Genomic DNA, 27,659 nt, shown 5'->3' on the forward strand with positions numbered 1-27,659 from the left:
AAGTGGATTACCTGTATAATTTCATAGCTAGTACAGAGCAATGGTAAGCTTTCATTAATCTCAGTTTTGCTGTAAGGAGGACATATAGTATACCCCTTTGAATTTCTGTATTTGGAACAATACTTATGCAAATTATTTACATAATCACAAATTGGCAATTAGACTGGCATAAGTTTTTCTCATGAATAGTCCTTTAAAACACAAAGGAAAGACACAATGTTATTATCAGGGCAGTTTTCCATATCCTTTCCTACAAGCATGCCCAACTCAGACAAACTTCAGCTACACTACCTCATACAGTTTCATGGTCAGCATAAAGTATGATCAGGGTTCGTAAAGACGTAGAATAAAATCCCCTCACCTGAATAAAATGGCAAAATAATCATGCAGGAAAAACTACCAAAATCTACTAAACTACAGCAACTTTCAGATCCATGAGACTGACTCACCACCAGTAAATTACTTGAGAGGAAAAATGCTGTAACAATCAACAGTGTTGTCATAGAACGTGTTTGCTCTCAGGATCCTTTTCTTGGAAGACACCTAGAATCATATAGTTTCATTTCTGATTTCTTTGAAGCTTACACAGCTTAACATTTATGAAATTTTAAAAACCCATATCCTGTAGATAGCAGGAGTCATAGACAGTATTACATTTAAAGAAACAGAAACTCACTAAATGCAAATACTAAAAATAAACATTACTATGAGAAATCTTATTTGTGTAATATGCACATCTTAGAAATCACTCTGTCATTTCAACTAACCTGCTCAACTACGATGTGGTGGAATCAGTCCGTGCTATTGTAATTACACTCAATCACATTCAATTCAAAATGTTTGAAAGCCAAGTCCCCAAAACTACACAGGTGTCTTGTAGAGAGTCACTTACATTTAAGTTCACCCAAGAGGCAAAAGTATTAATGCTGCTACATTCCCACATTAACACAACTAAAGTGGTTTACCTTCTGCAAGGCCTGCAAACGCTTGCTAGTAGTGAAGACCAAATAATATACAGTATAAGGAAGATGAACTTGCTTCATGGAACTATGACTACCTATATGGATTAATCTTCTAGAAGTTCTACAGGATTCAGATTTTTTTTCTAAGCTACTAAATGAATTTATTTAATAAAGGAAGCAAGTTTTGAATATCCACTTTTAGATAAATACCTTGTGTTTTGGTCCACCTGTCTCCACCCAGCACCATGTGAATGTGCTACTGTCCAACAGTTTTGTGAGGTGAGAAAACTACTGAGAACAAAAAGGACCTCTAAAACCTGTGCAAACTAATCTGCCTGCTCAAGGGGAGCCAGCTATACAGCTGGCTACCCAGGATAGTGTCCAGCCAAGTTTTGAGAAAGTGCAAGGATGGAGACTTCACAGTCCTCTGGGCAACCTATGCCAGTGCTCGACCACCTCATGATAACAAGCCAGTCCTGTCATATGTTTGAAGAGCGTTCCCTGTGTTCTGGTGTTTGCTCACTGCCACCTCTCCTGTCACCGGGCACCAACACGAAGAGTCTGGCCCTCTCTCTCTGGCCATTCTGGTCATCTGTACATATTGAAGAGACGTCCTTGCCCCTTTTCTTCTCGAGGATGAGCGGTCCCGGCTCTCTCAGCCTTTCCACATGCAAGAGATACTCCACCCCCTTCACCTGGACCCCGCAGGGCGGAGCGGCGAGGGAGCAGCTGCCTCCCCTCCCTTGCCGCTCACGCCGCACCCGCCTCTGCCGCTGCTGCCCCGCAGAACAGCGCCCGACTGAGGCAGCAGGTGTCTGGCGGGCTGAGGCCATCCTGCCCGTGCCGAGAGGAGCAAAGCAGGGATGGGCTGCGCTGGGCAGGGCACGGCTCCCTCCAGGCCGGCCTGGACAAGGAGGACATGGCTGGGGTGCACAGAGCAGGGCTGGGATGGCTCTACAGGACACGGTTAGCAGGGCAATGCTGGAGAGAGCAGGGCGGGGCAAGGCTGGGCAGAGCTGGGGAGAAGGCTGGCGGGGCAGGACGGGCTGCGCTGGGCAGGGCACGGCTGGGCAGGGCAGGTCGGGGCCGGCATGGGCACGGAGGGCAGAACGGCCCCGGCACACTGATGTCTGCACAGCGCCGCAGCGCAGCCCCTGCTGGCTGGCGGCGCTTGGCCTCCCCGAGGCGCGGGCGTGCCCCGCCCCGGCGCACCTCACCGTGTATCCCCGCTCCAGCTCGCTCTCCTCGTATCGGAAGGACGGGATGAACACCTCCATGCCGGCAGCCCTCAGCGCGGCGCCAGCGCCGCCGCCATCTGCACGCCCCTCACGTGACCACGCACCACGTGACATGGGCGGGGCGGGTGGCGGGCTCGGACCCGCTCTCGCAGCCCCTCGCGCTGCCGGGACAAGGCGGGACAGGTTCCTCTGGAAAAAACGTGGTATGAAACAAACGGTGCTCCACAGCGTCGGCTTCTGGTTCAGCCGGAGTTGCAGCACTACTGCGGAGCACACAAAAAGCGGAGGGGAAAAAAAATTTAATTCCGGAGGGCCGAATTTATCCAGTCCTAAATTCACACCGCAGCTCAAACCTGAATCACTGAATCATTAGGGTGGAAGGGACCTCTGGAGATCACCAAAAGCAACCCCATGCCAACGCAGGGTCACCTAGAGCAGGTGACACAGGAACACATCCAGATGGGTTTGGAGAGAGGGAGAGAGGAAGACTCAGGCCCTCCTGAGCAGCCTGTTCCAGTGCTCTGCCATCCTCAGTGTAAAGTTCTTCCTCAGGCTGAGGTGGAATTTCTTGTGTTGTAGTTTATGTCTATTACTCCTTGTACTCTACCGCTGGGCACTACTGAAAAGAATCTGGCACCATCCTTTTGGCACCCGACTTTGAGATTAATGAGATCCCCTCTCAGTCTTCTGCAGACTAAACAGGCCCAGTTCCCACAGTCTCTCCTCTCCAGATCCCTTATCATTTTTTGACCTCCACCAGACCCTCTTCAGTAGTACCTCGTCTTTCTGGTACCAACACTAGAATTGAACACAACACTCCAGATGTGGCATCACTGGAACTCCCTCCACCTGTGGGCCACAGTCTTCCCAGCGCACCCCAGGACACCATGGGCACAGCCAGCTCATGGCCAGCTTGTCATCCACAAGGACTCCCAAGTGCTTCTCCACAGAGCTGCTCTCCAGCAGGTCAGCCCCAGCCTGTGCTGGTACTTGGGGTTATTCCTGTATATGTTACTCCTGTGCATGACCCTACATTTGCTCTTACTGAACCTCATGCCACTTCTTGCCACTCAACGCTGCAGTCCACCAAGCCCACTGAATAGCAGCACAGCCTTCTGCTATGACTAGGTCAGTCAATAAACAAATGCAGCACCTTTAGTCGTGCCTGTTGGGAACAGACATGAAATTAAAAGGGGGAAAAAAAGTGGCACTCAGGAAAGTTCCCTGTGTTGTGTGTGTTCTCAAGAAGCCAACTCTTAACTTTGTTATTTAGCAAAGGAAACCATATAATTTCAGAGAACTGTAGGTGATTCCTCACCACTGGAGAAATTAAATAAGACTCCAGAATAGGCAGCTGTTTTGATGGCTTAAAAATAATGGAGGCAGAAGGTTTCTAAATGCACATGAAGTGAATTTAGGAGGCCAGGCTGTTGGCACAGGCAACTGCTTTGACTTCACACAAATTTGCCAATTCCAAGCTCCAAACCATCTGGAAGCAAAATGTCAACAAACTGCCACTGTATTAAACAGTGTATCTTAAAACTCACCTTGTGAGTCTGGAGAGTCTCAGGCACTACCTGAGACAACCTCACACTCTCCCTGATCTTTTGGAGTAGCTACTGTGATAAATCCATGACCATAGAGGGTTTGATCTTCACAAGTAGATCCAAGTACAAAAACATACCTCAAAAATGGTCAGAAAACAAATTTATCTGATGTCTGTGGCTTATGCTATGAGCTTTTTGAAATTTATTTTGAAAACTAACTTGTTTCTTTCTAGATTAATAGCATGGGAGAGGGAGAGGGAGAGGGAGAGGGAGAGGGAGAGGGAGAGGGAGAGGGAGAGGGAGAGGGAAACATTACTGTGGTGGGGAAACAGCAGGCCAAAGGCCTACAAACTGAATTCTGACTCGAGCCAACAGAAGCCATGAGAAAGCTGACAGCTCTTGAGAACAGAGTTCTGCAGCAGTGAAAAATAACTTGTTTTCCCTGAGAAAGAGCTGTGGAAGAGTCTGTGGAAAACAACCTGGTTCCCCTGAGAAAGAACTCTAGTGCTGTGATAAATACTACCCACCTGTATAAACTGTTTTTACACCATTAGACAGAAAAATGAAAACTATCTCTCACAAAGAACTTTTCCTGTGTGTTCACACCAGGAGTTTGAGTGACCAATAAATACAGGCTAACAACTTGTTACTGACCAGTTGGGGATAGACATGGGATGTTCTTTAAAAACTCTACAAAAAGAGACACACAAAATAAGCTGAGATCTATCCTTTTCTTCTTTGCACCATAAAAGTGTGTCCTGCATCTTCATCGAGTGCCACAGTGCCACATTACAGGCCCATTTTCCCTCCATATCTCTTTATTTTACTGAAAGGTAAATTTAATTATATTTTGCTCTGAGCAAAGAACTGTGACTTGAAGGATGCAATACAAAGTAGACATCATTTGACTTAAATAAAGAAGACTTAAGCAAACTAACACTATTTTACTTTGTTAAGCTAAAGTGAAGTAACAAACCAAAATTTTTTAATAATTACCTGAAATCAGATCCAGATGTTTCTCAAGCATCTGTTTCTGCACAACACTGCTCCTGGGCCAGTGTCCTCAACTGCTGACAACCAGCAGTCCCAGCACTGCTCTGTGGTAGTAGTGACAAGAGCAATGTTTCCAGCCCCCGTGTGTTCTCCATCATGTCCTTTTACTGAAAGGTGTATATGAAATCCCATTCCCCCACAAAGCACCCTCTGATAAAGATATTACAACAGTCCCAAGGAAAGATTAGCCATATGATAATAGTCTTATCACTCTAGTAAACATGGGCATACTAGGTAAAAATTACCATGCTATCACTACTCTTACTTTCTGGTTAAGAATCCAGTCTTTAGATGTAGTTTCTGTTCTCCCTCTAATAAAAACCAGAGGGATAAGTCTTAGGACACCACTTGTGCCATAATGGATTTACACTGAGAAGTCAGTAGAAGAATTTCATTGGAGCACTGTTTGTGGCTGTTTGCAACCTAATAAGCAGTAATTTCAAAAAGGTACTTTTCTCTTTAATATAACTTATTAACAAAGAAATGTTTTAGACATTAATCTGGTTTCAAATTCAATAGAATATAATGGAAATTTTGACTGTGCATCAGCCAAGAGGAACAAGGAAGATTACATGGTTAGCTGAATTCAAATTCGTCAATATGTTTTGGAATGTTAAATACTTAATTTACACAATATATCATCATTAGTTGGCTAATCTTTAAAGTTACATCTGAAGAAAGAAAAAGGATTTCTTCCCATGGCTGGCTGGCCAAGATTGTCTTTCTGTCTAACACACCAAAGATCAAAAATTTAAGAAACATTAGTTCATACAATGCTATCAAAGTGTGTTCAAAATCATCAAGGTCTTTAAAAGCTAACTGCACAGATGTTACAATAATTGTTCCCACAAAACACAAAGCAAGGTGAAAATACTTCAAATGTAGCTTGACTTGAACTGGCATAACATGCATTAAAATTATGTTAGTAATCCTAAAAATGAAACTGTAAAATGGTTGAACTCTACTGCTAACAGTGACATAGACTGTCTTCAAATTCATCTGTTGAGCAGACTCTCAAAAGTACTCAAGGAAGTGTTGGCCTTCAGTGCTGGGTGATGTGGCACCTATCAATATCTTGGGTTTTATTCTTAAATTACCTTGATCCAGAATATAAAATTAATTCATAATATACTGTAACTCCAGCTGTAACTATTCCCAGTGATCAGATTCTACCTAACCGTCCATAATTATAGAAACTAGGAACCATCAATCTGCCCCTTTACTGGCCACTTCTGTGTTTATTTTTTTTTCCAAAAGAATCACTATGCAATTCCTCATACAGGGAGGGGGAATTTAGCATCCATCATGTTAGAATGATTCACAGGAGAGAAAAAGGAATAATTACAGGCAAATCTGAAAGATCCCTTTCCAGTAATTCTCATGATTCAAGGACTTTCTGAATGGCTAATTTCCAGAATAGAAGTAGGCAAAGAAACCCATACAAAAATTCTAAGTGATAAGTAAAATATACATCAAAACAAGAGGCCAGATCAAAAAACAGTCCTTAATTAGATCACAATCTAAGTTTGTCAATTTTTCAATTGCTAAAAAACTAATTTTAAGTCAACTCACAAAATTAAACCACAGATAAATTATCTCTAGTCTTTTCTTGCCCTTCCATTTCCATTGCATATTTCTTTAATTTTAGCTTGCATATGAATATCCTAGGACAGGTCTACCTACACTGCTTTGTGTACTCTTCTTTCTTAATAGGAGAAAAAAAAAAGGATTATTTTTTACCCCTCTCCTTTGTTAATCATTTCCTCACTGATCTGGGGTGGGAGAGGGGAAAGGGAAGGATTGACTTCACCAGTAAAGTCCAAAGATTACTAACAAGTTACAACCACTGCAATTACTATTATTGATTCAACTATGGAAGACAAGAATTTTAAAAGAAGAATCGTCCAAGCAGGTAACAAGTAACATTCTGAACAACCTGAAAATTCAGCTTCTAACCTGCTAAAATATTGCCTTTTTTCCTCCACATTTGTAATAGACTCATATTTTGCCACAAATTAAGATTATTACATAGCCTGTTCTACTCTAAAGTGGAAGGAGAGAAAAAAATATAACCCAAATGGGGGTTTTTTTCTATTTTTTTTTTTCCTTGAGACAATCATTTCACTGTACACATAATTTTAGTAGATGTTGCCTGTTCTCTTAAATGTACAGGACCTACCAGCCAGCAGCTCATCTCCACAGTTTGAAAGATACGGACATATTTGGGGCATGAACTTCACAGAAGCTGAAACAAACTCCCATATGACGCTTTCAGAGGGAAATAACTTAGGAGAGGTAGAAGAAAGAATAATTGATAGGGAAGCAGAATATTCTGTTTTAAAAGGGATAGTGATGAAAGAATTACAGATTTACTGTACACTGAACATCAGCTTAAGAAAGAAATAACAATGTCTTCAATTTGAGACACTTTATGTTATTTACATTTAATTTAAAAAGGATGATGGACATGATGAATAGAAGAATTTGTTGCAAATATCTGCATTCTAAAAAGTAAACTAGAATTCAGTAGCACCTTACCTTTCATACAGTATTCCAAATACAGCTCATCATTTTGCAAACATTTACTTTTTGCTTATGCTAGTGGTTCTTCAGTGGTACATTGGCTTGTAGTTTTAATGAAATGCACACTTAAATTTAGTACAATAGCTAGTAGTGAGGTCCACAGAGGAAAGAGTTCAGTAATACCTCCATTCACTTGGGTTGAGAAATTTTTCTGCTAATACAGATGTTAGTCACATGAGGAAAGACGGTAACCAGATCCCCAATCTTCACAATGCAGGGGAAGAAAAACAAAATAAATTTCCATATCACAGGATATTTTGAGTTGAAAGAGACCCAAAAAGATCATGAAGTCCAACTCTTAAATGAATCACCCACCTGGGACTTGAATCCAGAGCCTTGGCATTATCAGCCAATTGAGCCAATCTCAGGATCATTAATGGCTTCTTGAAACAGCAAGAGTTTTATGCTAGCCAAATGTAACAGCTGATCTGGATATTCTGCTCAAGCTAACCTTGTGATGAAAAAAAACCCCTGGAATCTTTTGTATTAGTAACCAACCCTGTGTGACAGTGAACTCCAGATATGCCATTATCTTTTTGTTCCCCAAAAAGCTTCTGGTTTTGAGAAAAACTTGCACAACTCATTCTTGTTTTCAGTTGACTGGTATGGATGGCCACACTAATCCTTGCTAGCAGACTTTCTTATTCTCTTGTCACAAGAGAAGAAAAGTGATCCATCATTCAAATGAATTTTAACCCTGATGGAAGCAAAAAGAGATCAAGAGCTGAGAAAGTTGGGCACTTAGAGAAAAAAGAAAAAATAAATAAAGAAAAAAGAAAAAAAATAATGAAAGGATATGTTCACCTATTTTGACCTTGCCATGTCCAAACTGAGTCTTTTAGTTCTGGAAATATCAATTTCAGTGTAAGCAATATATATTACAAGCAGTAAGTTTAATACTGAGCTGTTGGTCAATTTTAATGAGCAGCAAGTAAGCCAGCATTAAGTACATTGTAACACGTTACAGAGTCTTATGCCTAGATCAGTTTCTTCATCATAAATCTCCTGCATACTTGAGCTCTTCAAAAGGCAGTTTTAAGATCAATGACAGAACAAACAGTGATGCATAAGGGTATTATTCACTTAAGGCTTTGGCATTCAACCATTTAAAAAGAAGCTTAATTTAGGCTTGATAAATTTTGGTGAGGGTTTTCTGTTCTAGTTCCCTTGAAAACTCCTTGAAATACTGAATTAAGAGAGGTATGTAGAGAAACAATAGCAAATACTAATCAAGTTTACACTAACTTTATTGTAAAAATAGAGTATGACCTTCCAGTTCAGAAGTGGTTCAGAAATGGTATTATGTGCTCTTTTATATTTGACCCCAAACAATACAAATTCATGTGTTTATCCTGCAGTCTTATGATTAGCTGAAAGGAACAGCTTCTCTTGCTTTTTTATGTGAGTATATTTGCCTAAAATTTGTTTACATTAATACTAATATATCAACAAGCTCAGTATGTCATTAAAATGACAGGACATCACACCTTACATTAATATTGTGTATTTCAGAAAAATGTTTACATGCTCTGATTTCTTGCAAAAGGTATAACCAGTCCCTTCAAATATATTTTCTACTGAAGAAAATCCAAACAGAATACTAGCTCTTACAACTATCAAACATTCAGCTGAATTACCCACTTTTCTTCCTCAACTATTACCAGAATTACTGCAAGATGGTTTTTTTTTTTATTTTTGTATCCTGAGATGACAACTGAATACAACTGATGCAGTGTGTCAGTCCAGTAAGACATCAGTGTTTGACCAAGCAGGTGATTTTAATTCTGCAGGAGCTTTGTAAAAACTTGAAGAAGATTTCAGTTTATATCTGTCTGTTGCCCAAGCATGTCTTTTGACCCTATGAGTACTAACACAGTAGAATTTGCCAAGGCAGTGATAACTTCAAGTGAAAAGAACATCTGTAACAAAGAGATTTACAGTTTAAACAAGAACAATTTACCATGGGCAATTGTTTGTGCATCTTTAATACCTTCTCCATCACTCTTTGCAAAATGTTGGGTTTGCCCTGGATACATCTTAATTTGTTCTAGACAATACTCCTAATAACACCAGCAGGTATCAACAGACAGAAGCACAGAGTGTTTAACATTTCACAAGGTACATCCCTTTATTATTGTAATCACAAAAACATGATTTTGTACAGGAATGTTTAAGTGAACATTAATCAATGCAATTAAATTTGTTTCATAAAGATCAGGTAAACATACTACAGAACATTGTGTTGTAGAGAACAAAAATATCAGCTTTCAGGCCTTGCAGTGCACGTTTTAGTGCAAGGATTAAGACACAATAGTGTTCAATTCAGCAATGTATTGCAGAACATCATACCACAGTCCACTTCAAAGAGGGTCAGGACATGCAGCTTGTTAATAAAATGCCGTGGTATATAAAAAAAGCCACATGTTAATTCATAAAATATATAGTGGTTTATTTGGATGATTTAAAGTGATTTCACTGTGGAATTTAGTTTTATCCAGGACAAACATCCAGAGTGTCTTGTCAATTGGAATATTCTTCTTTTAGGCAATGGCTTTGGCTTCAGGTAGGAATGCCTCCCAGTATTTTATTAGCTTGAAGAGAAGGGAAAATCACTCATTAGGTATTAAATGTTGAAAACCACCCTGCATACCTACCTCCTCTTGCTGTAAACTTGCCTCCACGAGACAAAGTAAGAATGCAGGTACTTATTCATTAATATTTTTACATAGTGCAAGAAAAAACACAAGTATTAAATACACAAATCTCCTCATAACTATGGATATGTTGCCACATGTTGAACACAATGTTATAGAATAAAAGGATACAGATTTTTTTGAAAGATCAGTCACTTCTTACCACTTAAGACACTGTTTTTCAGTTTTTTTAAATTAAACAAAGCTGGAGGGTTCTATTCCTGCCATGAGCAGAAAAAAGAGCCTGGACTTTTTCTAGTAACAAGACCCACTTCTCAGACACTGAAAACTGTTTTAATACTTTCCAATATTCAATATTTAATACTTTCCAATATTCAATATTTAATACTTTCCAATATTCAATATCCAATAATATTCTATATTTTTAAAAAAGAGCAATAAACATTTAAGAATCCAAGTCTCTTCAGTAAGTGTAAGTACATATTGATTACAATTTACTCCAATCTCTAAGTAAAAGTACTAATTCAGTTTGAGAAGATAACAAGATAACCCTCTGCTTGCCCATATCCCTAAGGGAACTTCTCCGTTGCTTCACTGAATTACAGTTCTGCATGGGTTGGGAAACTGCAATCATCAAGTCATTCACCAATAGGGCACAGACTAGTAGCTCTTCATGTTTTAGAAACAGCTGTGCTTAAAGCCCATATTTTTCTAACTAACCTAATACAGCATGTATTATTTATTAACATGTACAAAGCTTAAAATTTATCTTACCTGCTGTTGTGTTTGCACTAACGACTCTAAGTACTCGGTAATAACAGTTTTAAAGTCTTTCACTCGTTCCTTCTGTTAATAAATAAATTATGGCGTATTAACTTCTTAACAAATTTTACTTATAATGTTAATATTATGTACAATAGAGCTCTCATTTACTTGGAAAAAATTATACATGCCTCAAATCTTCCCACTTCCTTGCGAATGGTTTTGGAGATCTGTTCAAAATCTTTTTCCCCTTGCTGAACTTTTGTCTCCCACTGGCAAAGGAAAGACATACAGAGGTAAGATTTTGTGTTGTCCACTCAGTCTACCTGTAATTTTTTTTAGCACACTGATAGTCACTTAAGAGCTAAAAGGACCTATTTGATTGTTTTGGCTTATTTAAAAGAAAATCTTACAGTAACAATTTCAGCTTTGTGTTATAGGATGTCATCAGATCAGTTACAACAAAGGTATCTTTAAGCCAATGCTATCTGTAGATAAAATGTAAAAATATCTTAGTACAGGGAACTGCACTAAGCTATTAAAAACATTTAACAACATTTGAAAAATATTCTTCAGAAAACAAAATGGATCTCAAAGACTTTACTTACTATTCCGTTTACAAATTTCATACAAAGGAACCTAAACCTGTCCAATCAAGCTTGGAAAAGTCTCAAGTTCCCCATACTTTCCTAATTCCAGAAGAGATGAGTAAACCTTCATCTCTGCCTCTGGTAAAGTATTTGATTATTGCTATCACATTTCTGTTGCAAATGACAAGCCTCTGAGGATGTGCTTATCTGCTTTCCAAAGCACAAGCCTTCTTTTTCAGTGGCAACTGTTTTCACAGAAAGCTGGACTAGAACATTACTGCAGGTAAGAAGATCACTAGAGGAAAATTCAGAGGAAGAGATGTTTGTTATGGGTTTATGCCATATTGGGAACATTGCATTCCTGTAACAATATATGACACTAGATTGTTTCTCCTGGTTGCTGTGAAAAGAATCCAGCTAGACAAGAAGGATCATCAGCATCTACGTGGCCCCGTAACTGCTTTTACACACCTATTACATTGTTGAGTTGGTTGTGTAGATAAACGGAGAGCCCCACAGCACGCAAGCAGTTCTTTGAAATGCAACCGTATCTGTTCATCTCAACATATTAATTGAGAACGAATACATTCAGTAACATTTATCTTCATCAGAAAAAAGCAGCGGGGAAGCAACATGCTTCAATGTAGCATCTGGCTGTTAGCAATCCAGTGGTGCTACTTATTTCACAAAAGTATTTTGTGATGCAGTGTCAAGTTTCTACTGTGGTATGAGATAAACATCATCTATGTTCCAATAAACATCTCCATATTTATATTTTTAGTATATATTTATTCACAGTTCCCTGACTGCCCTTTTAGATATACACTATGAAGCCTTTTAGTAAGTCGTAATAGTATCTTCTTGGAAGATCAGCCTGAACAGTTAGCTAGTAACTAAATAGTATAAAAAACAGTTTAGGATTGCCCATACCTTCCTACCATGTCAAACAGAGGTGCCTGAGGTTTCTGTGAAAGCTTCTATAGGCCTAATGAATTCTACATTTCAGTTTCATCATGCCCAGGTCCTATGTGAATTTTTATTGGGTAACAGTTTGCCATTTTATAGTATCTGACAACGAGAAATTTCTCATTCAATAAGGTATCTCTAGGACCATCCACTGTCCTTTTACCCACAAAAACCAACTGAGTCATGGATGATGCTCAAGCTGCTTAGGCTTCCACTTTGCAATTCTTCTGCCAGCGGGTCCACTATTACAGAATTCAGCAATTCTGAACACATTTCAGTTCCAGTGAGATTTTCAACTGGCACACTCAAACTGTGGGTTTACTAAAAATGTTCTCTAGTTATCCAATAATGCAGGAAAAATAATTCCTTGAGAAAAAAGCAATTGCTTTAATATTGGGACTGGGAAACAACCACTATTTCCCACTGCTACCAGTAATCAGGATATTTATTGTGCATCAGTAGAGGCAATCAACAAGAATGTGGTCACACAAGAGTAATTGTAGGTTTTCTCAGTAAACAAAGGACTTCTTTAAGGAAAAGAAAATCAAGTTAATGAGTAATTTAAATACTGTATGTGAAATATATCAAAGGGCAAAAAGAACAAAGGAGCATGTGGTTAGTGACCAATGATGAAGCCAAACAAAGCAACTGTGTAAAAGAGCTTGAAATCTGCAATAACATTCTTCCATTATTTAATGGGAGAGACTAGAGCATACTCAGAATGCATTAGTGTTAAATAATTAAGTTGTCCTACCTCTTCAATTTCCTTAGTGAAGCATGATAGAAAAAGTGTATAAATTATGACACTTCAACATGTTAGATTTATTTTTACTGAAATTACACCATATATACATGCACATATATATGGGTAGAAAAGCTGTATATTTAAGCAAAACATAGGAATAGCTCTCTATTAGCTGTCTTTGCTGGATTTACCCAGTCAGCTAGAAACCAAGAAAGGCTCCTCTGCCTATCCAAGTGAGCTGTTAGCAGTTAAAAGCATCAACTTGTCCATGTTCCCTCCCTCCCATCTCCCAGACTGTAGAGACAGTATTAACTGTCTTACAGATCTTATAATGAGTAAAAATTGCACACATTTAGTGTTTTAAGTAAATTACTTTTAAAAATTTCAGTAAATATTGGAAACAGCAAGTAAGTGATTTGTAAACAAAAATGGTATAAAGCAGCATTAATGCAGAATGAATGAGCTGATGCAGAAAGTCTGACCTCCAAAATAATGTTTGATAACATTACCTCTTTTATCTCATCTTTAGCTTGCTGTAATTTATCAGGTTTGTTGGCTAGTTGGAGCTTTGCTTCAGCTTCACGTTTTTTTTGTAAAGTGACCTGAGCATCTTGCCACTTCTGCCAGCATTTCATTCGATGGTCAAACACACCCTGTGAGAATAGACAAACTTCTTGAACAACTGGAATTGTTAGGCCTATCTAAATTCTCAGTAGAAAAAAAAAATAATTCTAGCATAAAGCTAAAACAAGTAGTATACTCAAAGAAACCTTAGTGTGTCTACCATGTATTGCATTTCACTTGACATCATGCTTGCACAGTTCAATACCTTCCACAAATGACAGGCTGTTCAAGAACCCTTTTCATAGCAGACACTTTAGTGCTCCAAATCATTTTATGTCCCTCATTTTATCAAAGCACTACCAAAACAACCACTATGAAGTGCTCTATCATGCAAACAATTCTCTAACTGCAGATACTAGTAAACTGTTCATGCATATGTATTACATGCATTTCAGCTACACATTTATGTTAGCAACAGACTAAGGCAGCAGAAGTGAAGTACGCATATAAAAAAAAAAAAGAGAAACAAAGTCAAAAGAAAAATATGTACTTCCAACAACCTGATAAGTTCAAAGGTATTTCTGGAAGAAATTCACAGATACCTGTTGTTATGTCTAAACATAATCATGCTGTGCAGCATAGCTTACACTTAAATGGAATATTTTTTTAAATGACATGTAGATCCACAAATTGGGTTTTTTTCTTATTTAAAGACATTACTGGCTATCTACTAAATATAGAATACCAAATTATGTTCTTCCATATTTATGTATGCTTACTGTAACAGTAAGTAATCTGAAATAAACAGGTGCTGTATGCTTAGACACAGTACAGTACAGTATCCCCAAATACTGTACAATATCAGTATTGCTCAAAGTAGATTTCCATTTTTTCTGGATCTAACCACTCCATTCACATCTTTGATCACAGCCATTTTTATCACTGGAATAACTCATGAGTGCTTTCACTTTACCCCGCTAGAACATCAGGCAAAAACTTAATTGTGTTACATGAGCAAATGCACACATTCATTTACCCTAAACCTATATGCTGAGGAATGTCATTTTAAATGCTAAATCAGTATTTTTCCTAGTAGTACTCACTTTTACTGCAGCAATCAGACGAATGTAATCACCAAGCAGTTCTGAGAACACATAGAAATCAGCAAAAGCTTGTTCTTGATGCAACTGATCTATCTTTTCCTCAACCTCTGCAAGCTGAGACAAAGCTCTAGACAGAGCAGTGTGGTCCTCCGAGTTACCTAACATGGCAGCACTTTTAGCAAAGGCAGCAGTGTTGGCTGAAAGCTCTGAAACACAGGAGTAATGTTCAGCATGATTTAGTTAATTTATTATATTACTCTTCAGCATAAATCAGTGGAGCAGAGGTTTACTTGACCAACTGAAATTAAGGTAAAGATCACAGTAAGATACACAAGGACATCACAATGAAACCACATTTAGGAGAAAGACTCCTGTGCAAAAAAACTCTCAATCAGTAAATGCTTTGCCAAGTCTGTTAATGTCATGCTTACTCTGTTCAGCAAAAAGATATGAAAAAAAAGTCACTTCAGTATTATCCAATTGTCTACTTCAGAGAAAATGCAAACTGACAAAACAAAAGCTAAGTTACCCACAGAGCAAATTTTCAGAACAATTTTAATAGGTTTACAGCACATATTTTCCATTTACTTCAGCATAGAAACAAAACCAACCCTTTCACAAAATCACCACTCCCATGAGTGGAATTTATTTCTGTTGGGTTGTTTATTGACTTAAAGTAACTTTTAAATGTGCATACTGTAATGTATTGTCACATTCTGATATGCCTTAAAATAAAAAAACAACCAAAGCTCACATACTATCAGCATCTGTGGAAGTGAAGTTTTAAGCTTATTTATTAACAAATACTGGTGCAATTGTCTCAAATCCCATGTAAGTAATCCTGTACAAAGTTTAGTTCCATGAAGGACCTTTGAACAAATGTTTGGTCTAAATTACTTCAGGTTAGTTTGCAATTTTGCTGCTCCTGCAGAACCATCAGAACACCAGAAGTGATTGCAGAAGGAAGCTGTCTTCAGATATTTAAAACCTTTACAATTTGAACCGAACTCTTAGAAAAAACACAATGATCCAACACTTCTTCAAATCTATAAGGTGTCAAATCAACCGTAAATAAAGATTTCCATTTTCCATTACTTCTTAAATACTCCTTAGCCTTGAGGATAGGTGGCTAAAGATATTCTTACTGCAGAGAGCAATTCTTGATTAGAATTATGAGAAAGCAACTTATGACATTTTCACGTATTTTGGAAGCACTCAAAGGTAACATTGTATTTTAACATACTAAAATATTATCAGAAAGCACACTTAGCATCTTCTTGAGCTAAAAATTCATAATTGTGGTATGTTTAGGGTTTTGTTTTTATTATGTTTGGGTTTTTTTAATAACCTGATAGAAATCCATCTCTGTCAAAGAGCAGCACAGGTTATTGCAACATAAGCTTACAGGTTTTGCTTCTATCTAAAATAAGCAAACAAAAAGCTGATATTCTGTGACTACTTATCTTCCCAGAAAAGTTTACCTTAACAGTAGCTTGAGGGTATATCATTATGCAGACTAAATTAAGAATAAGATATTCCTGTGTAAGCACTTAAACTCAGTTAACAGAGCAATACTGAACCAAAAGATGTTTAAATGGATTTATGCAGCCACTTTTTGTTCAGAAAGAAATTACTCTTGCCATGAGACCTAAAGATAAATTTATGGATGTCTACTGTAGTAGAATCACTTGCTAGGTCTGATAATGACACTGTGCAAGGGAAAAAAATATGCTAGATCATTAGAGTGACTCTAGGAATGACAGATACCCTGGTTAAATTTAAAATTAAAGGCAGGTATACAAAAATACTAAAGCAGTTTAAAATAGAAGATACAAGAAGAAAATTTTTGTACTGAAATACGTTGTGTAACTATTTTAGTTAAGAGTTCTGACATGCTGAGCTCTTGTTTCATCACCATTTCCTAAGGTTCATGTAAAAGTAAAGGTACCTTTTCTGTGGCAGACTAATGCTTCAACACTGGCATGAAGCTTCCTAAGTTGCTGATCCAGATTCTCAAATTGCTGCTGTTTTTCTTCAAACCACTGACAAAAGATGAAAGAGTCAAGCATTACAAATTAGATTACCAAAAATATTTCTGGTTCTAAAGAAGCAAATTATCCAGATACTTCCAGGGTGGTCAACTGATACAGCTAAGAATTCAAGCCAATAAGGAAATTAATAACCCATTTTCTACTTCTACAGCTTTAAAATGCAATTGTTGAGGCTCATTAATTAATCTCATTATTCAAGCCGAAAAATCAGCTCTTACTGCATCCGATTCATTCATCTTGATTGTCATTTTGTTGACAGCGTCGGCAGCCTTGTTCACCATTCTCAATATTCCTGCTCCACTCAGAGCCTGGGTGTTAACTGCTCTCGGCAGCTGGAATTGAATGACAAATAAGGGCAAAGAGACTGGTTAAAAGGATGGAGGTTTAACTGGGCACAAGGGGGAAAGAAAAGGATATAGTGTTTTCTTTAGTCCTATGTGTTTCAATATAGTGGAATCTAATTTCTCAAATTTACTACTTCTACATTCTCAAGAGGAAAACTTAAAAATATAGACTATTTGCTTTTCTTCTACATCTTTACATTTAAATGGAACAAACAAACCACTTGTCCAAAGCTGTTATGAACTAGCCAAATGTCCTAAATGGCCACCTATATGCTACAATAAACAAACTGCCACTACAGGAACAGAAAAGCTTAGATTTATAACAAATTACACATTTAATTGTAATGCAACACATACACTGCATGCTGATAATAAAAGGCTGATGACTTTTTGCTTTTCAATATAAGGCTATAAACGTACCTCAAGTATGTTATCTGCTTTGGTACTGAGACACACTCGGAGTTAAATTAACAAACTTTAAATTTAGTTGATATTATTATTCAGGCTAGATTGTATATGCTATACAAGGTGGCCCCTATGTCAGACCATTTACCCTTCATGTGATGTTTTGTCTGTCAGCAGCATTGACAAACCCACTGTAAGTTATCTATTGATGCTTTTGTCAGTAGGGAGGCCTCTGTGACGTATTAGTATAACTAAGATACTGACATTAGCCAAAACACAGTTCAGTATTAGAGTGAAACCACTATGCACATTTATAAAGACATACATTGCATCTTTAACAATGTATTTAATATTGCAAAAGGTACCAGATTTAATAGTACAGGCAACTGAAATCCTTATTTAGAAAAATACCTAGCCTAGTGAGCAGCACTGCCAGCATTTTCACATTATCCTACCAATATACCCCAAGCTGAATTCCTAGATGAAAAAGAGCTGCTTCCAAACCAGTTTAATTTTAGATCTTACTTAACAAGCATCAGAACTGAACAGACCGACTCACTTGAGAAGTCACTATACAGCTTTTTGTCACTAGTACTGTAAGTTTTACCAGAGCCTGAGGCACACCATTACCTAAGTAGCCTCTACCATTCTAGCCATGAAGGGTATGGTCCAATTTGATTTCATATTAATTTAGGGGATTAGGTCTCAATATAAATTGAATATATTGCTTGGTAGGATACCATATTTAGAAATAAATAAAAGAAGTTAAAGGCACATAAATACCTCAGAACTTTCCAAGAATTGTCTCAAATCTGGATCCTGTAGCAAGGTTGGGTGCTTTACTGTTCGTTGTAGATACCTATGATTTTAAAAATTAAAATATCAGGTAACAGAACAGATCTAATGTGCCTGACTAAATCTAATATAGTGCCATGCACTCCATACCACAATGTAACATACTAAAGGTTGGGTAGTGTTTCACAACACAGTTTGTTTACACCAGAAACTCCTTAAGGTGGGGCCTGCCATATCTATGTTGCACAGTGGGAAAATAATATGCTTCTTATTTTAAACAGCTGAGTGAAGACTCCTTTATTAACCTGCTTGTTCCAGAAAAAAAAAAATGAACTTGTTTAAACATTTTTGTGCACTGCAGTGGACAGTCTTTTTGTTACAGGCAATTCTGGCTGATTTATTTTAGAATTACAGGGAGTCTTGGACAAGTTAGTTGATTCTAGTCTAGGTATAAACTATTTATGTGCTGGATAGACAAGAGTCTTCAATCCATTTAGTTCTCATATATGCACAAATACAATTCAATGTAACTCATTCCTTTTTTTTTTCCTGCACTTCTGCTTAGACCTTTTTTATTCACCCTCCACTAGGTATGTTTACCAGATCCTTATCTGTTTTTTTTTCCTGAAGAAGGTAAGGATTGCAGTTAAACTATTTTACACATTAGATTGCTCAACTTTTTTCCCTTGTTCCATACTGTAGTACAAGTTGAAATACATACTTGAAGTACAAGTTAAGGTTAAGGTGGCAGTATACCAGGGACAGGACCTCTTCCTGACAAAGATACTTTGACAGTATCCGCTATATATCAGTGCTGGGTGACAGAGATCCAGTATCTCTTATGCCAAAATTCAGCAAGTCACATCAATGTCATCAATGCACATTATCAGAAGCCCATTTTACTTTCAAGTAATTGAAGGCCTCTTCACCTGCCTTCCTGCCCAACAGCTGATTTGTTATGGAATAAATACATTACTGTAATTGTCTTAATTCTTTCAACCCAAAATGTCTATGTAAGATTGCAATGGTAGTTTTATTTATGAACCTCTGCAATCTTAATTTTAAGCCTGAAACAAGTCAGCTATAATCTTTTTTATGAATAGAGCTACCCTTCCTGTTATTAATGGGAATTAGTCAATTTCTACTCAAAAATTTGACAGTTCTATACAGTCCCCAGGATTCACTTAAGTACAGATCACCAGTGTTGCAATTACAGAACCCATATAGTACACTGCAAATAATTCAGAGCCTAAATAAATTTTAGTTAGATACACACATTACCTTTCTAGAGCTGCTCTTCTTTTCTCCACAAATTCAGTAGATGAAGAATCTTCTTTGCCTACTTTAACCTTGGTCATGCCTTGAAGGAAACAGCATCATATTGATTTTATCACAGATAAATCATTAACATAACTGATGTGATTAGAATATAAGGCTCACCTAGCTTTTTACATTTAAAACAAATTAGAGTGAAAAACACTACATAGGAACATTAAAAAAAATCAACTGCAAGGTGCATGGTTTTGTGAAAGTAGCTCTGTGAAATACTCAATTTCCTGTGACATATTAATTGTGACTAATAGTTAAGTAAAACTAGGTTAACTTGCATTTATGAAAACAATGTAAATGCTGATCAGAGTCTTAATAGCAACTCACATCCAGAAAAAGAAAACAGTTAGCCATATAAAGCAGAATACAAAAATGTTCTCAGTTTATAAGCCTATTCACTGGTAAGCTTAGTACCATTATTTTCCTTCTACTATTTTTTAAGTTCTAAAACTAATAGTTTTTTAATTAACTAATGCAAACTAACAAGTTCTGAAAATTCTGAACTGAATTTCATGGAGAACAGAATCAGCAGAATAAAATGTATGTAGCCTTACAGTGCTTTCTCTGATCAAGACAAGAGTGGCAACTAGTTATTGATGTGTCATGCCATAGGAAATAAATTCAACCTCAGCAACAGAAGAACTAAAACAGTCAGACTGAACTCACTACTTGTCATGCTAAAGATCTAAACTTGGAGTTTAGCAACCTGAGTCCAATCAAAAACACCACGAAACACAGGACATCAATAGTTATTCTTATTTCCTGAACCACAAGGTATTTTTTTAAACAAATAATAAAAGGTATTTTAGGGAAAGGTGTTTTATTATACAACCCAGATGTCTGATTTCTAGCTGCAGTATTTTTCTTATTTGTTACTTTTGTGTCTCTTTAGCTAAAGTTTTGAGATTCTGATGATGTACTCACTGTCGACAGTTCCCTAAGTTCCTCACCCAATCTCCCTTCTGGACACAGAAGTTTCACACAGTAACCCCTGAAGGAGACATGCAGCAAAGCCTTACAGGAACAAGACTAAACTCTTAACCTCTCAGCCTTAGTTTTTCCCTCCTCTGCAACATGATGAAAATAAATCTGATAAAGATTTTTTCCCAAAATTATTCTACACAGCATAATGTAATTAAATCCATAAATTTGTCAGTAAAATTGAGTATGTCTTCAAATAGAAGTGATTCAAGTATTCAAGGGAAGTTGAGGTAATTCACGTCTCATCTTTTTACATTACAGTATTACTATACAATAATATTTTATTGCAGAAGAAGGAAATCCTGCAGCTTAATAAAAAAGAGCCTCCATAGATGAACTTTGAACAGAAGTTCCTAGGGAGAAACTGAATACACAAACAAATGACACATATGAGGAATTCCTACCCTGTAGAAATGACAGTTATTTCTAAATATCTTGCCACATTTCTTTCTCTACTAATATAAGCCTATTTAAACACCAGTGCAAAGACTGTTTCTGTAGACCAAGTACTCTTCCTTCACAGGAAAAGATCCATGACATAACAGATTACTTTCTTTAAAAATGAAAATGTGATTTTCATACACACTTATGTAAATAGTGAAGTACCTTAATGAATGCCCAATTCCAGTTCACAATTGACTCATTTTTATCCTTTTGTTCCACAGTCAGTAATTGATGGACTTGAATTTGTAGCTAAGATCTAAAATTCCAGCCTCTACCACTCATCAGCACAGTAAAACCGGAGCTTTAAACTCCAGGTGTTACCAACAGTGTAGCAGAATTAACAGACAAGGGACTTCTTTACAACACACACTGCATAACACTGAATGTATGACATTATGTATTAAGACTTTAAACATAAACATGCATAATGTAAAGACTATAATCTTACTTTCAGCTGTTTTCTCAGCTCTCTGCTTTAAGATGCATTATTTCAAAACAGACCAGAATCAACTCCTCCTTTTCCCCAGAACTGGAAATGTACTGACTACATGCTCTTGAACAGAACTAAGTAACGCCTGTGAAGTTCAACTTTAAAGAGGGAGTTTCATGCTCTTGAAAATATTGTACAGTGTTTGAGTTTTCCCAACCTACCTGTAAGTTAAAGTCTCTACACAAGACTTTGAAGCACCAGCCAGTGCTTGCTTGCACTGCAGTATGTCCCGCCATTTTACTGTCTTCCAGGTGCATCAATTTTTATGCTGTTTTGTTCAAGTGGTAGCTGAAATCCAGTCTAAGCTGAATTTGACTGTGATGCAAGCACTACATGTTCATGTAAATGCACACTGTCATAAATGCCTTAAATTTTGTATCATCCAAAGGACACGATCAGGAACCTCATGAGCCCTGTTAGCATTTGGAATTAAACTTATTTTTGTTACAGGAAAAACTGATTATTACAGAATTATCCATAAACTTCAAGAATTACCAAAAATTCAGGTCAAATTCTCAGTCTCACAGGCTTAAAAACACAGTGCTTTCCCACAGAAGTAAAATAATGAATTTTCCAAGCCTCTTGCTGCCTACCTCTACTCAATCTGCCCACTCCTACTTACATGAAAAACTGCTGCTCTGATTATCTTTACAGACTAAATTACTGAAAAGGAGTTCTGCAATTACCTACATATCAAACAACATTCTAGATTCGAGTCACTTATTTATATGAGTAACACAAAATTCTTTAACAAGCTTTACTATTTTAAATATTTATCTATTTTGAAAGAACATCTTCTACTCAGAGATCACAAAACTGAAGACTCTTAATGCACCAGGCATGTTTCTTAGCTCATGGAGAAAGGATCTGATCCTTTAAGGTGTTCAACGCAAAAGTCATTTTTTGCATTAAAACCTTGCAAAATTTATGAGAGGTTTTGCATTCACCACGACCAAAAAAAGCAAAAAGAAGTATCAGAGATCTGAAGCATGTATGAACCTCTATATATTGCAAGCAATTGATAACAGCTTAACTTAAAAATAAACTCTCTTTCATTCTTGTTTTGCTAGACTAATCAGCTCTTGAAGGCATCAGCAAAGAGAGAATCATAGATAAGAATCACAAGGCCATGCATTAAGAGCTATCCTTCTCATTATCAACACTAGTCTGAATTTGGAAGAGGCCATTACATATCTTTCCATTTTACATGAACCTTTAAAAAATACAGAACACGAAGAATATTTGGACCACCTGAGAAGAAAGCAGTATTTATGCAGAAGATTATTTTGCATTCAGTACTTAAGTGTCACCTTATTGAAATTGCACTTACCTACAATACTTTTTTCTGGAGCTGGAGGCACAATATAACCAATATGCATGTATTTTGTTGCTAATTTGCTGTGCAGGCCAAGAAAATCACTGAATCTTCTTTTAACAGAGAATTCGTTTTTGTGGAATATTGAAAGTGATGTCTTAAAAAAAATAAAATCATTGTGAACTACTGATCCATCTCAGCTACAATACAAAGTATTGACAAATGTTTGTTGCACTACCTACCTTTGTTGTTACTCTGTATGCCATATAAGCATTCATGCCATCCCCTGTAAGAAAATTAAAATACTTATCCCAGGGCAAGGTAGTGTAATCCTGCCATACACTTTTCAGTCAAAAAAAAATACATTAAATAGATTTCCATTTAGATACTAAAAATTGCCAAAGGAAAACTAAAGAGGAAATCATGCTAAAATCTAGAATAGTCTTCAAGGAATAAGACAGTCTACAATCTGAATTTTTAGGCTCAAGGAACTTACCAACTTTCTCTGGGTCTGATACATTGATTTCTATATCAAACAAATCTCCATTTGCTTCCTCTTCAATCTAGGAAAAAGATATACCACATTTAACAAGGTAATGGACATCCATATTATCTATGGGTACAAGGATAAGAGTATAGAGGAAGGAGGAGAAAATCTATGTTTGTGTAATTATAAAACATTTCCAGTTAATATACTTTCTAATGTTAAAATACTTTCCGATGTTAATATACTTTCTAACACTGACTGTGACTGCAACCAAAGTTCTTGGGGTAAACTTGGTAGTGCTAAGTTTACAGTTGGACTCAAATGATCCTAAGGGTTTTTTCCAAACTAAATGGTCCTGTGATTTCAGTTTTAAGACCTACTGCAAAAGCTTTCAGTACAAGAGATTTAGGGGTCTGTTCATTGTATCACCTACAATGCTAGCAGACACTGTGGTTCACAATCACTCTCATTTGCAATGCTTCCATGTGCCTGTAATCGAAGAACAGACATTCCTTTTCATTAACAGTTATCTGCAGCAGAAGAGCTTGAGAAGGAAAAAGCAACAGATAAAAAATTCTCTGGTACTTGTTTGAGTTCCAGAATTTCATAATCCTTCATGTACTATACCTAAGTTTGATAAAAAGAGATATCCTAAGAAATGCCATGGCAGAAGGGACAGTACCAGGGCTGAAGGGGGCAAAATCTGAATCAAATGCCATCATGTGGTATCTGGGGAAGCAGGCATCATTGAGTCATGGGTAGGGTCTTACAGGCAAAGTCACTGTCTGGTAAGAGAACTCTCTATAATGAATGGCACTCAGCAATGCCCATGCTTTGACTGGAATACCAAATGTAAATAGAAATGTTAAGAATGCAATTACCCTCAGCTGTTTGTTTGCATGCAGGATAACTCTAAAAACTGCTTGTTCAATTTCCCTGTTAGGAACAGTTTCAGAAATACAAGTTGAAACTGTAACAAGCTAGTTAGAATTATTTTAATTAACAACATTTCTTATGTATCAAGTTCACAGCTTACTCCTATAAACACTTTTAAAGTATCTATTCTGAAGGAATACTCCTAATACTACATATCTCAAATATAATCACCTCAGTAGTGAATTCTTACAGTATTTCCATGAGTCAAATTCACACTAAACTTTTTTTGCAAAATAAACAGCAAGGTATAATGCCATGCACCAATGTTTAGGAGCTGGCATTTTAAAACAAGGCAAAACTTAAAAATCCAAATGAAACATTCACATAGTTTAGAGTTTACAGCATACCTCTTCTCTGGATCTATCAAAAATCACTGGGGCTGTTACGCTTTTCGATTCCATTCTGGGAGCTATTAATGTGGTAGGTGTTACAGGAGTGACTGCAGGAGTAGGTTCTGGTGAAAGTATTGGATCCCTCTCCGGACTGTCCAATGAAACTTCTTCTGTTGCTTCTAGATAAACATATTGAGTTAGCAATAAATTTCCTCTGCAACACAGATGGATATGCATCACAAAGACAACAAACATGCATGATGACAAAATAGCACCCATTTGTGCATGATAATGTTTTTCAATATCTAGCTAAAACCAGATACGGCATTTGAACTTGTAGTGCAGAATGGGTTAAATTAAGACCAGTATTGCCTTTTTTTTTGAATACTGTTCAGTAAAGAGTATTTTAAAGCAGTCACAAGCTACAAATAATTTATTTCCGTATGACATATTGTTATTTTTTTTTTACCACTGGAGCAGCACTTTTTCATCACCTGTTTCGCACTTGAACAATAGCTGATTTAGTCATATAGGATGTAATTAAGCAGACTAAGCCATATAACAAATGTACTTACAAACTCCCACCCCTGCCAAATACCCCACAAACTGTAAAGTACCAGTACTAGCCAGTGAGACATTAAGATTATCTTTAGTTTACCTCCAGGCTCTTTGGAGCTTAAAACAGCTCACTAGAAACTGAGTACCCCTTTAAACTATGGACAGTTCACCTACTTTTAAAGACAACACAGACCCCTGCTCTACAAATCTCACTAACCAGTTCTGGCCACTGACAAACTGCACATTTCCTGGGTATACAGAAGTTCCTGTTCTAGCTCAAATAAACAAACAATGTTGTGTTCTCACTAGACATGCATATTCAAGAATTTCAGTTACTTAACAGATAACATGGACCACAGAATAGTCATTTGATACCAAAACTGACTTTCCAATAGACCTCAAGTCCTTTCACAAACTAGACTTTTGTGGGTAGTACTTACCAAACAGGTAAAAAGGCATTAAACCAAAGCAGACACTCATTCTGTCTTGAGGCTAACAAAATTTACTGTCATCATTTTATTTTGGAGCATATCACTCAGAATTGCAGAGTTTGGAAAGGACTTTTGAAATCATCTAACCTCCCTGTTCAAGCAGGGCTCTAGCTAGAGCTGGCTCAACTGGATCACATGAGCATCTCCAAGGAGAAGAATCCACCCCTTCCTTGGATAACCTGTGCCAGTGTTTGACCACCCTAACCAACAAGGGAAAAAAACCCAAAGCCAGCATCATCCCCTCACCCCCCTCAAAGACAAACAAACAAAACCATAAGATTTGTCTTATATATTATCTGGTTTTCAGTGGATAGCCATTGCCTCCTGTTCTGTCAGCAGGCACTACTGAGAAGTCTGGCTCCCCTTTCTCCATTCCCTACCATACAGTATTCAGACCCACTATATGATCCCCACCCCAAGCCCCTACTCCAGGATGAACAGCACTAGCTTTCTCAATCTCATCTCTTACGCCATACATTTTGTCCTCAATCATTTTCATGGTCCTGCACTGGACTCACTCCCATCTGTCCATGTCTCCCTCGTACTGGATAGCTCAGACCTGGACAGCTCAGACCTGGACTCAGCACCCCAGGTGTGGCTTCAGCAGGGCTGAGCCAAGTGGAACGATCAATTCCCCCAGCCTGCTGGCATTGCATTTCCTAATTTCACATTACATAGTATTTTCATAGTATTTTCAAACGGAAGTTAAACCAAGCACCTCATTATATTTACCATTTTTAATATGAATGAAGAATCTACACCCATTCTTTGAAAATAATTCTTTTCATAGCATTGCTTTATTCTTACTGCTAAATCTTAAAAAACATAAGTATCTGCTAATGCTTCCTTTCCTCAAATGCCACAGGAAGGACACTGAGTCTTAAATCAATAAGGAATTTTAATTCAGAACCTAAGATCAGGTGGGAAGTCATGCTGAGGCAGTTGCAAAAGAGCTTTTAGATTGGCAGAATAGGAACATTTTAACAAGAGGCATTTCTCTCCTTTGGTGGCTAACAGCATTCAACATACATGTTATATAAATGAATTTTTCACAGAAACATTTCTTGGAAAAATATGCACATACATATGTAACAATGTATACTATATACATGATGAAATGTAAAATACAAAATATTTCTAAAATAAAGCAATTGCACTTCAGTTCTTCCTTTTTTCTATTACTAGCTGTATTCCAGCACATTCAGGAAAGAAATCATCAACCACCACTATCTACTTCTCTATATCTTCAAATTTTAGACAGTTAATAAAACAAGTCATTAAACAATTCAATCATTAGCTGAGAACACAATCCTCTTACTGTAAAGTATAACTTCCTGAAAAAACTGAATTTAATGTAAGAAAGCAGCACTGCTATCAGATGAAACAGAAGCACACTTCTTCTCCAGGCTTTTTCACATTTGTATCCACATACCCTTAGTATCACAAAGTGATTTAGGTTGTGCATCAAATGAATTCCAAGCAGGATTAGCAAATTTTTAAAACTGCTGCCTGGTTTCTTTTTTATTTTCCAGAAGGAATTTACCCACAGAAAATAGTATGTGTTTGTTTGATAGCAGTAAGTCAGTTATTTTAGGAAGAATTGGGAATTTATGTCTTTCTCCCTCTTGTTACCTCTCACCCCAGGTTTGGCACGCCACCAGATAGTATGCAAATCTAGAAGTGTGACATGGAAAAGATATGGGAAGGGGCATGATGGGACTCAGTTGGACAGGGAGAAAGTTTTTTTAAAACAAAAATATTTAAGGATTCTGAAAGGAAAAAGAAGCATAAGCTTTATATAAAACAGCAGGCTCTTACTTCAAGCTATTCTTCCCCCCTCAGAAAAGCAGTCTTAGAGTAGTACATGAGCTGAAGATCTATTGCTCATGAAATAGAGATGAACTCTGGCATTTATGCTTCTTACATGTCCCTTT

At 37.2% G+C, this 27,659-nt stretch overlaps 2 protein-coding genes across 4 annotated transcripts in view; both read right to left on the minus strand.

Moving 5' to 3' along the window:
* SNX24 (sorting nexin 24) overlaps positions 1 to 2,287 on the minus strand; it is a 91,408-nt gene extending 89,121 nt beyond the window's left edge. The window contains exon 1 of the mRNA XM_036402842.2: positions 2,180 to 2,287. Coding sequence (XP_036258735.1) covers positions 2,180 to 2,239 — 60 coding nt within the window. The 5' untranslated portion in view covers positions 2,240 to 2,287. The remainder of the gene's footprint in view (positions 1 to 2,179) is intronic.
* A 7,198-nt stretch (positions 2,288 to 9,485) lies between these two features.
* SNX2 (sorting nexin 2) overlaps positions 9,486 to 27,659 on the minus strand; it is a 29,745-nt gene continuing 11,571 nt past the window's right edge. For all 3 annotated transcript variants that reach the window (XM_036402731.2, XM_036402730.2, XM_054517829.1), the window contains exons 3-15: positions 24,692 to 24,855; positions 23,418 to 23,484; positions 23,164 to 23,207; positions 22,937 to 23,078; positions 19,644 to 19,722; positions 18,351 to 18,426; positions 17,037 to 17,150; positions 16,716 to 16,809; positions 14,768 to 14,973; positions 13,610 to 13,753; positions 10,991 to 11,071; positions 10,812 to 10,883; positions 9,486 to 9,974 (exon numbers count right to left, since the gene is read on the minus strand). In XM_036402731.2, the coding sequence (XP_036258624.1) occupies positions 9,924 to 9,974; positions 10,812 to 10,883; positions 10,991 to 11,071; positions 13,610 to 13,753; positions 14,768 to 14,973; positions 16,716 to 16,809; positions 17,037 to 17,150; positions 18,351 to 18,426; positions 19,644 to 19,722; positions 22,937 to 23,078; positions 23,164 to 23,207; positions 23,418 to 23,484; positions 24,692 to 24,855 (1,334 nt within the window). In that variant the 3' untranslated portion in view covers positions 9,486 to 9,923. The remainder of the gene's footprint in view (positions 9,975 to 10,811; positions 10,884 to 10,990; positions 11,072 to 13,609; positions 13,754 to 14,767; positions 14,974 to 16,715; positions 16,810 to 17,036; positions 17,151 to 18,350; positions 18,427 to 19,643; positions 19,723 to 22,936; positions 23,079 to 23,163; positions 23,208 to 23,417; positions 23,485 to 24,691; positions 24,856 to 27,659) is intronic.

The sequence above is a fragment of the Molothrus ater genome, chromosome Z (genome assembly GCF_012460135.2).
Source record: "Molothrus ater isolate BHLD 08-10-18 breed brown headed cowbird chromosome Z, BPBGC_Mater_1.1, whole genome shotgun sequence".
Classification (NCBI taxonomy): Eukaryota; Metazoa; Chordata; class Aves; order Passeriformes; family Icteridae; genus Molothrus; species Molothrus ater.